We start from the raw sequence: 11,802 nt of genomic DNA, 5'->3' as shown, positions 1-11,802 counted from the left end.
AAATTAAAACCACATTGAGATACCATCTCACCCCGGCATTACTGGCACGAATCAAAAACACTGGAAATAACAAATGCTGGAGAGGCTGTGGGGAGATCAGAACTCTTATGTACTGCTGGTGGGAATGCATAATGATACAACCATTTTGGAAAATGACATGGCGCTTTCTTAGAAAGCTAGAAATAGAAATACTATACAATCCAGCAATCCCACTCCTAGGAATATAACCTAGAGAAATAAGTGCTGTCACACAAATAGATGTACGCACACCTATGTTCATTGCTACATTGTTCACAATAGCAAAAAGATGGAAACAACGCAGATGCCCATCAGCAGATGAATGGATAAACAAACTATGGTACATACACACAATGGAGTATTATACAATGATAAAGAACAATGATGAATCTGTGAAGCATCTCATAACATGGATGAAACTGCCGAACAATATGCTGAGTGAAATAAGTCAATCACAAAACGACAAATATTGTATGAGACCTCTACTGTAAAAACTCATGAAAAAGTTTACACACAAAAAGTAACAATATTTGTTGGTTACAAAGGATGGGAGAGGTGGGGGGAATATTAAATAGACAATAGATAAGTGGTAACTTTGGTGAAGGGTAAGACAGTATACAATACTGGGGAACCCAGTACAACTTATACAAGGAAAGATCATGGAAGCTCCATAGACACATCCAAACTCCCTGAGGGACTGAATTGCTGCGCTGAGGGTTGTGGGGACTATGATCGCGGGGAACATCTAGCTCAACTGGCATAACATTGTTTGTAAAGACAATGTTCTGCATTCTACCTTGGTGAGTAGCATCTAGGGTCTTAAAAACCTATGAGCAGCCATCTAAGCTACTCCACTGGTCTCACCTCTTCGGGAGCAAGGGAGAATAAGAGACCAGGATACAAGGAAAAGATTAGTCCAAAGGACTAATGGACCATGGCTACCAAGGCCTCCACCAGACTGAGTCCAGTACAGTTAGATGGTGTCTGGCTACCACCACTGACTGCTCTGACTGGGATCACAACAGAGAGTCCTGGACAGAGCTGGAGAAGGATGTAAAACAAAATTCTAACACACAAAAGAGGACCAGATTTACTGGCCTGACAGAGACTGGAGAAACCCCGACAGTATAGCCCCCCGACACCCTTTTAGCTCAGTGGTGAAGTTACTTCCCGAGGTTCACCGTTCAGCCGGGGATTGGGCAGCCCCATAAAACAAAACAGGACTAATGAGGGACAAGGACTAGAAGGCAGGAGGGGACAGGGAAGCTGGTGATAGGGAATCCAAGGTTGAGAAAGGACAGTGTTGACATGTCGTGGATTTGTTAACCATTGTTATAGGGCAATATGTGTACTAACTGTTTAATGAGAAACTATTCTGTTCTGTAAACCTTCATCTAAGGTACAAAAAAAAAAAGGAATTATCTATGTGAGATCAAATTGACAACAGCAACTCAAAAGTTTTGATGGGAAGCCTAGGGGGCCGTGAGTTGAAGATAATGGTGACGGAATAATTTGGAAAAGGATAGTGAGAATAGCAGCACAACTGAAAGCACATAATTGATGTCCCTGAATTGTACATATAGAAATTTTTGAAACAGTGTATCTTTGGCTATGTATATTTTCACCAAAAAAGAAAAAATGTCCTCCAAGGTCGAGAAGGGAGAGTGTTGACATGTTGTGGGTTTGTTAATCAATGTCATAAAACAATACGTGTACTGACTGTGTAATGAGAAACTATTTGTTCTGTAAACCTTCACCCAAAGTACAATAAAAAAAATTTGAAAAAGATACTGATAATAAAAAGCAATCATAATGAATACTAGGAAAAAAATGAGACATTCTACTTATGTCAGAACTGATTTACAACAGAATTGTCGAAATAGAACCCCAGCATAAGTTGGGGATACCTGTATAGACCAGGGGATCTCAACCAGGGGTGATTTAGCTCCCCAGGGGACACTTGCCAATGTCTAGAAACTTTTTTGGCCGTCACAACCAGGACGGGAAGGTGCTACTGTCATACCAAGCTTAAGCATACCCAGAGGGTAGAGACTAGGAAAACTGCTCAACATTCCACAATGGACAGGACAGCCCACCACCACAATAAAGAATTATATCATACGAACGGTCAATAAGTCATGGCTGAGAATCCCTGGTGTACAGCACGGAACGTTTTATAACAAATGTTGGTTTTTATTACTCAGAGGGCCTAAGCCATGGTATTTTCTATCGCCTCAAATGCATGCAGAAGCTGGACAATGGATAAGGAAGACAGAAGAATTGACGCCTTTGAATTATGGTGTTGGGGAAGAATATTGAATATACCATGGACTGCCAGAAGAATGAAAAAGTCTGTCTCGGAAGAAGTACAGCCAGAATGCCCCTTAGAAGCAAGGATGGCGAGACTTCATCTCACATACTTTAGACATTGTCATGGATTGAATTGTGTCCCCCCAAAACATCTGTCAACTTTGCTGGGTCATGATTCCCAGTATTGTATAATTGTGTACCATTTTGTAATCTGATGTGATTTCCTTGTGTGTTGTAAATTCAATCACTATGATCTAATAAGATGGATTAGCGTCATTATACTGATGAGGTATACAAGATTGGATAGTGTCTTAAGCCAATCTCTTTTGAGATATAAAAGAGAGAAGCAAGCAGAGACACATGGGAACCTCATACCACCAAGAAAGCAGTGCTGGGAGCAGAGCGCATCCTTTGGACCTGAGGTTCCTGTGCTGAGATGCTCCCAGATCAAGGGAAGGCTGATGACACGGACCTTCCTCCAGAGCCAACAGAGAAAGTGTTCCCTTGGAGCTGACGCCCTGAATTTGGACTTGTAGCCTACTGGACTGTGAGAGAATAAACTTCTCTTTGTTAAAGCCATCCACTTGTGGTATTTCTGTTATAGCAGCACCAGATGACTAAGATAGACATGTTATCAGGAGAGACCAGTCCCTGGAGAAGGACATCATGCTTGGTAAAGTAGAGGGTCACAGAAAAAGAGGAAGATCCTCAACAAGATGGATTGACACAGTGGCTGCAACAATGGGCTCAAGCACAGCAATGATTGTGAAGATGGCTCAGGACTGGGCAGTGTTTTCTTCTGTTGAACACAGGGTCGCTATGAGTTGGAAGCAACTCGACAGCACCTAACAAGAACATCTGGGAGTGTGAGGGAAGGTGGCAGGGAGAGCAGGGTGTGTTGGGAAGAAGGCGAAGTGCTGATGTTGGCAGTCTCCTACAAAGGCTCTATCCCTTATCATTCAGATAACAAGTATTTACCAAGTGTGTGCCAGGCACTGTTCCAGGTGCTGAGCAAAAATGGACCCACTCCCTGCCCTTGTGGAGTGTCCGGTCTAATGAGGGGAGAGAGAGAGACAGACCAAGTAAGCAGGTAAATAATAATGGCCCCAATATCCATCAAATGAGGAATGGGTAAACAGAATGTGTTCTATCCATACAATGGACTATTATTCAGCCATAAAAAGGAATGATGTCGTAATACCTGCTACAATGTGGATGAACCTTGAAAACATTACCCTAAGTGAAAGAAGCCAGTCACAAAAGACCACATATTATATGATTCCACTTACACGAAATGTCCAGAATAGGCAAATCCATAGAGGCAGAAATAGATTAGTGGTTACCTAGGGCTGGGGGGAATAAGAGAGTTGGGAGGTGATAGCTTAAGGGTACAGGGCTTTTGAGGGGGGTAATAAAAATGTTCTAAAAGTGTTTGTGGTGATGGCTGCACAACTCTGTACCCACTGCCATCGAGTCGATTCCGACTCATAGCGACCCTGTAGGACAGAGTAGAACTGCCCCCATAGAGTTTCCAAGGCTGTAATCTTTACAGAAACAGACTGCCACATCTTTGTCATGTGGAGTGGCTGGTGAGTTTGAACTGCCAACCTTTCAGTTAGCAGCCAAGCACTTAACCACTGCACCACCAGGTCTCCTTGCACAGCTCTGTGGATATACTAAAAACCATTGAATTACACACTTCAAATTGGTGAATTCTATGGTATGCAAATTATATCTGAATTGTTGTTAGCTGCTATCAAATCGACTCCAACTCATGGTGACCTTCTGTACAACAGAATGAAATGTTGCCCTGCCCTATATCTTCCTCACCATCACCAGCATGTTCTCGTCCATCATTGTGGCTATTGTGCCAATCTATCTCACGGAGGGTCTCTTGCGCCTCCGTCGGTCCTCTGCTTCACCAAACACAATGTCCTCCTCTAGTGATTTATTCTTCCTGATGATGTATACAAAGTAAGCCAGTCAGATAATCTTCTGTGGTGATCCAGAGGGTTTTCACTGGCTAATTTTTGGGAGTAGATTGCCAGGACTTTCTTACTAGTCTGACTTAGTCTAGAAGCTCTCCTGAATTCTGTCCACCACGGGTGACCCTGCTGGTGTTTGAAATACCAGTGGCATAGCTTCCAGCATCATAGCATCATGCAAGCCACCACAGGACGACAAACTGACAGATGGGGTGGCGGTTTATGTGAATAAAAGTGTTATATAAGTAATAATAATGGCAAACGGTGAAATGGGCAATGAGTGAAATGAGTAAAAGGCTTAGATGGAGCAACCCAGGCTGCTGTGGCTGAGGAGTTGCCTCTAGGAGGTGCCGCTGAGGTGGGGCATGCAGGCTGAGATGAAGATGATGAAGACAGAGTCCAGGCAGAGGGAACAAGTGTGTAAAGAGCCCCAGGTTGGGGAGAGTTGGTGTGTTCCTGGAAGGGAGAGACAGCCTGTGTGCCAGGGAGTGTGAGCCACCCAGATGGCTGGAGAGAGCTGTAGTCCTGGTCACGAAGTTGAGTAGCTACCTGGCATCTATGCTCAGGAGCCTGCAGAAATATCACCTGACAGCTGCTTGATGGCTGGGCCAATAGCTGAGCTTGGATATAAAGGGTAGATTGACTTGCAAAGTGTGTTTTCATTATTCTTCTCATGAGTATCCTCAGAACTCCTGGGGGGAGGAAAAGGAGGGTACTGAGGGGCTCCAAGTAGTTCTGTTGTACATAGGGTGGCCATGAGTTGGAACCAACTCGACGGCACTTATCAACAAGTAGTTCAGTCCAGAGAAGTTCCCTCCTTCCCCAGGCCACACAGCTGTGCAGCCAGCATGGTGGTCAGCCTCTCGGGCCAGGCTGAGCCACCCTCTACTGCTTCCCCTGCCAGTTGGATCAGCTATTTTGGGATGGGGCCACTGTGAGGGCCCTGCCTCTGAGGCCTCTGCCATCTGCCCGAGCACCCACGGGCGGAGAGCAGTTTCCCCACGGGGTGGTGGCCGTTCTGCCACTCCTAGCAGTGCCCTCCTGGGAACGGCTGTGTTTATTTTCTTCCCAAGCCGCAGGAAGACTTGGGCGCAAAGGGCCTGCCTAGAGCCAGCAATGGCAGGGGCGCCAGAGAAAGGGCCTGTCCGCCCCACCTCTGTGCTGGAGGACAGCAGTGTGTTCCCCAGGAGATGCCTCCTGCCTTCCCGGGCCCCTTCTCTTTGGCCTCCCCGGGACTGTCCCTCTCCTGCACCAGGCACCAATGTTAGGGTCTTCTAGAGCCAGAGCCTCATCCATTCCAACCACGAGGGAGCCAGCCAGTCTTGTAGGACCCTGCGATTGGGGGCCAGGCCATGGAGATGACCCCAGCCAGGAGCTGTGGGAGCCGCAGCGTCCCGCCATCCCCGTGTTCACCTGGCCTCCTTAGGTCTAATTCACATGCAGACTCAACCCAACACTGGGAGGCTGAGGACAGGAATGTCCTACCATTCTGCACACACAGATGGCAGAGCCAGGATTCGAACCTAGGCCAGTGGGCTCCAGCACGTGGACTCTTTCCCCCAAATGTGGGTGCCTCCCTCCTCTTCAGGAGCCTCCTGGGCACAAGGCCCTCATGGTGAGGGTGGGGGAACTTGGGCACTCAGGTGAAGTCCAAGCCACCGTCCGCTAGGTGGTTGGAGCAGAAGGCCTCAGGGGAGCCACAAGAGGGGGGTGGGTGGGGTGGGATGCTGGATTCTTTGCCGCTGAGGGACAAGCAGCTCCCAGGTCCAGGCTGAGCCAACTCTGGTCGACAAGCAGGGCCATCCATTTATGAAGAGGAATGTGTGACAACAGGGAGCTCACAGTGACTGGGGCGCCACCACTGCTCTAGGCCCTGCCTTCTGTCTAAGGGACATTGTCGCCTACGGGCTTTGCCTAACTCGTGGGGTGTCTACCTATAGATCTCTTCAGAAACATGGACCTCTGGGCTCTTATCAAACATCCAGCCCCTGGGGGAAGGCCTTTCAGAATACTGGAGAAGCCCCCTCACAGGGAGAAGGCCCAGATATCCTGTGGTGGGAAGGGTCTCTTCTCTCCTTAAATGACACCCCCACTGCAATTGTTCTCTTCCCTCATGTATCTCAGCACTTGGGCAGCTGGATTCCTTTGTTTGTGATCTGGCTCCTTTACTGTCTCCCATCAGACTGGGACCTCCCCAGGGGCAGGGACTGTCTCCCCATCAGATGGGGACCTCCCCAGGGGCAGGGACTGTCTCCCCATCAGATGGGGACCTCCCCAGGGGCAGGGACTGTCTCCTCCATCAGATAGGGACCTCTCCAGGGGCAGGGACTGTCTCCTCCATCAGATAGGGACCTCCCCAGGGGCAGGGACTGTCTCCTCCATCAGATAGGGATCTCCCCAGGAGCAGGGACTGCCTCTCCCATTAGACAGGGCTCTCTGAGAGCTGGTGCAGAGCCACTGGTCAGCTCTGGCCCCAGGAGCTGGGCTATGGCCACAGGACTCCATTCCTGACCACTCCCTAGGCCATTTTCCCTGTCCCTGGAACCATGCCAGATGGGGCTTGGGTCTGTGCCTCCCAGGATCAGGGTCCTCCCCCAACCTGGTTCTCTCTTGGGATGTGGAGGAATCCCAGGTACAGCAGCTGGGTCCCTTCCCAGGGACCGAGTTGTCTTCTCATGGGGGGGCAGGCCCTGTCCTACTCCTCGGGGGGTTGGGGTGACTGGGGCTGGGCCCCTCTTGCTCTCCTCCCATGGGCCATGCCAAGGGCCAGAATTAGCTCTCCACACTCAGTCTTGAGGTACTCCATGTGCCCAAACCTGTGCAGAGGACCAGGATGGGGCCTCCTGGGAATCTGCCAAAGGCCTTTTCCCTTGGTTTCTCTGGGACAAAATCCAGAAAAAGACTGAAAGGGGCCCCGCTGATGGGGGGCGGGGACCGGCCTGCCCACCTGTCAGGAGAGACCCCTTGGGCTCTGGGAAGCTGAGAGGTCGCACCGCAGCCAAGACAGTGGTTCTGTCCCCAGTTGGCCCTGGACAAGGCGACCTGGGCCTGCCCACTCCCAGTGTCCAATCAGACCCCTGGGATTCACACTGCGGTCTTGCCCTGCAGAACAAATGCAATTTCATAGAAATCTTGAGAATCAAAACTTCTCCACATGGTTGGCCTGGAGCCAGACAGTGAGCACAGAAACCCATTGCTCAAGGCACAGTCATTCCAACTGGTAGGCAGAACTCTCCCCTCTTCTTCTTCCACTATCCCTGACCACCAAACTGTGCCCACCTAATCTACCTCCTGTGAGAGCCAGCGAGGGGCAAAGGCACCTACCCTGGGGTGCCGGAACAGCAAGGGGGTAGGCGGAGCCCAGCAGACCCACCCGCGTTGTCCAGACACACCAAGGTGGGGTGACAGATGTAGGTATGGGTGTCCCAGGCCTGGCCCAACCAGGTGGCAAGGGTGCCAGGGGGGCCCCTTTGCAAATGTACCCTCCCTACTTTGGTGACACATGTCTCTGCCCATGTCTTTTGGCTGTAATTTTCCCCAGTGATTGAGGCCACACCAATATCTTCTGCCACTCCACACCTCCCCTTTCTATTTTGTTGTAAGTCTGTCCTCTGCAATAAAATCTGACTGCGGGGTCCATGACACCCCTTTAGCACTGACTGGCCTTATTTTGATGAGTTGTCACTGAGTGTTTCTGGCAACTCAATAGATGTCTCAACCAAATTATGGGCAACTTGCTATACTGGTGATCTTCAGAGTTTTGGCTTCTCAGCAGTGTTCCCCTCTCAGCACCCAGTACGTACTGACCAGACAGTTATTATTAGGTGCCATTGAGTCTGTTTCGACTCATAGTGACCCCACGTGGCAGAGTAGAACTGCCCCATAGGGTTTTCTAGGCTGTAATCTTTACAGGAGCAGATCGCCAGGTCTTTCTCCCATGGAGCCGCTGGGTAAGTTTGAACCACCAACATTTTGGTTAGCAGCTGTACCAGACATCCAAAACCAAAAACCAAACCTGTTGCTATTGAGTCGATTCCGACTCATAGTGACCCTATAGGACAGAGTAGAACTGCCCCATAGGGTTTCTACTGGATTAGAACTGCCGACCTTTTAGTTAGCAGCTGAGCTCTTACCCACTGTGCCACCAGGGCTCTGTACCAGAAATTAGGTGCTCAGTAAAGACTGGCCCTCTTCTCCTGAGTTGGTGCCTGGTGGCTGATGGGGCCGTGGTAGGGCAGACTGGTTCATGATGGTCATACCAGGGAAACAAGAAGAGGAGCAAAGTGGCCCACACCCATGACTGCTGCGAGGTGCCTGGCGGAGACTGGCCTCCAATGTCTCCCTGACCTCTGCCCCCTTCTCGCTCACTCTGCTCTTGGCTACCAGGACCCTGAGTAGACCAATCCTCTGTCAAAAGATGGGGCTTTGTGGTTGGAACTGGCACCCTCCCAGTGCCCACCAAGGTCAGGATTTTAAAGAAGGGACTCACAAAAGCCATTGCTCTTTATTTTTCATTCCTGCCATTCAACCAGTCTGTGCAAGCTGAGGATAAGTGGATTGTGGAGGGGATGGAGGGGCCTCTGGGGACAGTCCCTCTCAGAAAAGGTCTGTGCACACTGCTGAGGCTGGTTAGACTTGAGAAGCAATTAAACAATAAACTCTACTGAATTAGAAATGTACAAAGTGTACAGGCGGCTGTTGGCTGGTTTCTTGTCTCCCCATGAGGGTCAGCATTATGCCTGTGCAAAGGTCCTCGGGCTGGCCTGGGGGGCAGCTGGATTCTCCCTCTGGGCGGACGCAGTTCTGGTTACCCAGCAGAAGTGTGCCAAGGGACAGGCCTGCGATTGGTTGCCCAGGTGCCGTGGCCTCTCAGGCTTCGTGGCTCCTCCAGTGCATTTCTGCATCCTGCCTCTATGTTCGCCCTTTAAAAGTGTTCATGCAGGTGTAGGTTCCTGAGAATCTGTGAATCTCCTCGAGGGCAGCCTGGGGGAGTATGCTGGGGAGTGGGAGGGAGGAAGGGAGATGGTCAGCAGGAGGGACACGCGGGCAGGGCACTGGTGGCCACAGGAGATGAGGTAATGGAGCGATGGTCCCCATAAGCACTCCCCACCCCCTCTCCAAGTCCCACAACAGCTTCCTCCCACAAGCCACCCCCGATCCCTGCATGGCAGAAAGGCTTTCAAGTATGTAGAAAAGCAGCTGCTTGCAAGGTAAAGGGTGGTAGGAACAAACTTCCAAAGCCACATTCTTAGCATTTTAGGGCCCAAAACTACGTCCAAGATAAATCAACTCCAACCTCCACCTATTCAACCAATATTTACTGTGTGGGACTGCAGACTCAGTACTATAGGGGTCACCCCCTTCAGGGAAGCTCCCCAGACGCACCCACCAGACCTCTCCTCTGTGCTCCCCAGAGCCCCTGAGCTTCCCATCAAGCCCTGGTGTTGTCTTTGCCTGTTTACCTGCTGAGCCCGTGGGTGCCTTTGTGGCACATGTTTCGTCTCTGACCCTGGGCCCTAGAACAGGGCCTGGCACGAGAGGCCCTCGGTGTATTTGTTGAATGAAATTGAAGGCCCCTGGCCAGTTCTAGGTGCAGGATGGGAAAGGCTCATTTCCAGCGGGGCAATCTGGCAGCCCCCAGCACTAGAGCTGAGCCTCTAAGGATTTCTCTTGGGGAAGGTGAGGAGAGGGCACAGTGCTGGGAATGAGAGGGGGATGGTTTCTGTTTCCCATGGGCAAGTAGTGGGGACAGGACAGGAAATGTAGGCTGGGGTCTTACTGTGGAGAGTGCTGAGATGAGATGTTCTAGACAAACTAGTGTTTCTCTAGAATGTTCTGGAAGGCTTCTAAACACCTCCCCTGATGTGAAGCTGGGCCTCCGTGAGGGCACGAATCCCTGCTCACCCGGGGGGGGCTCAGTGAGGCAGCCAAGGAGTGCCTCAGAACAACGGTCAGGATGGACTGAGGGCAGCTGGGAGTGTCCAAATGCCCCGGTACCCCTTCCCAGCCCTCTACTGTAGGTCTGCGAAAGGAGAAAGGACTGAATGATGCCTTCCCCTCTGTTACAAAGTTTCCTGTGCCCACTGACTGCTGGAGCGGCTCCTCGCTGTGTCCATGGCACCCAGAGGGGAACTTGGGCTTCCTGGGCATTAACATCCGATAAAAACAGGACCAGCCTGGCACTTGGGTGCTTCACTTCCTGAAAAGGACTTCAAGTTCAGAGGGTTCAGTCAGTCAGGAGCGAGGGCCTGAAGATGGACAAAGGCCCAGAAGAGCCAAGAACCCACAGTCACTCCGTGGCTCCTGGACAAAGCTTTCAGAGTTCCCACGTGGTGCAAATAGTTAATGTATTTGGCTGCTAACTGAAAGGTTGGAGGTTCGAGTCCACCCAGGGGTATCTTGGAAGAAAGGCCTGGTGATCTACTTCTGAAAATCAGCCATTGAAAACCCTATGGAGCACAGCTCTACTCTGACACTCATGGGGTCGCCATGAGTCGGAGTGGATTCAACAACAACTGGTTTTTTTTAATTACACTAAGAAGCCCATGGAGAGCTTGTGGCAAAGTGGTTAAGAGCTCAGGCTGCTAACCAAAAGGTCCGCATTTCAAATCCACCAGCTGCTCCTTGGATATCTTATGGGGCAGTTCTACTCTGTCCTATAGGGTTGCCATGAGTCAGAATTGACCTGACGGCACACAACAACAAGAAGCCTATGAAAACTGTGGTTAAGCAACACCTGGAATAGCCACTTCAGGGTGGGGCTGAGATGGGAAGGGTTTGCTGCCTGAAGCCCGGGAAGTTTTAGGGGAATATGATGCTGGGCAAATTCTGGAGGAGGACCATCTCTATAAAGCCAATCTTTGAGAAAGTCTGCCCTGGTCACTTGACTTCCACCCGACCACAATTGAGTGAATCTTACTGTGACGTTCCTGTGAATCCAAAGCCTTTGGCATCAAGATCCCTGAGGGCTCAGGCTGTGTCTTACAGTGTCTAGAACAGCAGTTCTCAAAGTGGTCCAGGAACCTCTGGGGGTACCTGATACTTTTTCATGGGTCTGTGAGGTCAAAACTGACTTTATAATAATACTAAGTCATTATTTGCTTTTTCCCTCGCAGGCTCTCATGAGTGTACACTAGAGCTTTCTAGAGGGTACTTGACACGATACCACAATGGATTGAAATCAGAAGCAGATACAAGAATCCTTCTGTCTTCAATTAAGCCAGGCAATAAAGAGATTTGCAAAAATGTAAAACAATGCCACTCTTCCCACTACATTTATTTTGTTTTGCAAAATACAATTATTTTTCATAAAACAATATTGAATGTATGTTAACATGTAATAGGTTTGTTACTGCTATTTTTAAATGACTAAATAAATATTTCTTAATATGAACAAATGTATAAATATTTGTAAAATTTTTCTCAGCTTTAATTTTTAATATAGTAATTTGAGATAGATGTGAGTCACATAACCCAACACTCTTTGGGT

At 49.5% G+C, this 11,802-nt stretch overlaps 1 protein-coding gene across 1 annotated transcript in view; it reads right to left on the bottom strand.

Moving 5' to 3' along the window:
• Positions 1-8,798: 8,798 nt before the first annotated feature.
• The window catches only part of DHRS3 (dehydrogenase/reductase 3), a 46,571-nt gene continuing 43,567 nt past the window's right edge, over positions 8,799-11,802 (bottom strand). Inside the window, exon 6 of the mRNA XM_004377231.2 lies at positions 8,799-9,309. Coding sequence (XP_004377288.1) covers positions 9,225-9,309 — 85 coding nt within the window. The 3' untranslated portion in view covers positions 8,799-9,224. The remainder of the gene's footprint in view (positions 9,310-11,802) is intronic.

Source organism: Trichechus manatus, unplaced genomic scaffold, assembly GCF_000243295.1.
Source record: "Trichechus manatus latirostris isolate Lorelei unplaced genomic scaffold, TriManLat1.0 scaffold00048, whole genome shotgun sequence".
Lineage (NCBI taxonomy): Eukaryota > Metazoa > Chordata > Mammalia > Sirenia > Trichechidae > Trichechus > Trichechus manatus.
Note: the sequence above shows the minus strand (reverse complement) of the source record. Positions and strands in the feature narration are given on the sequence as shown.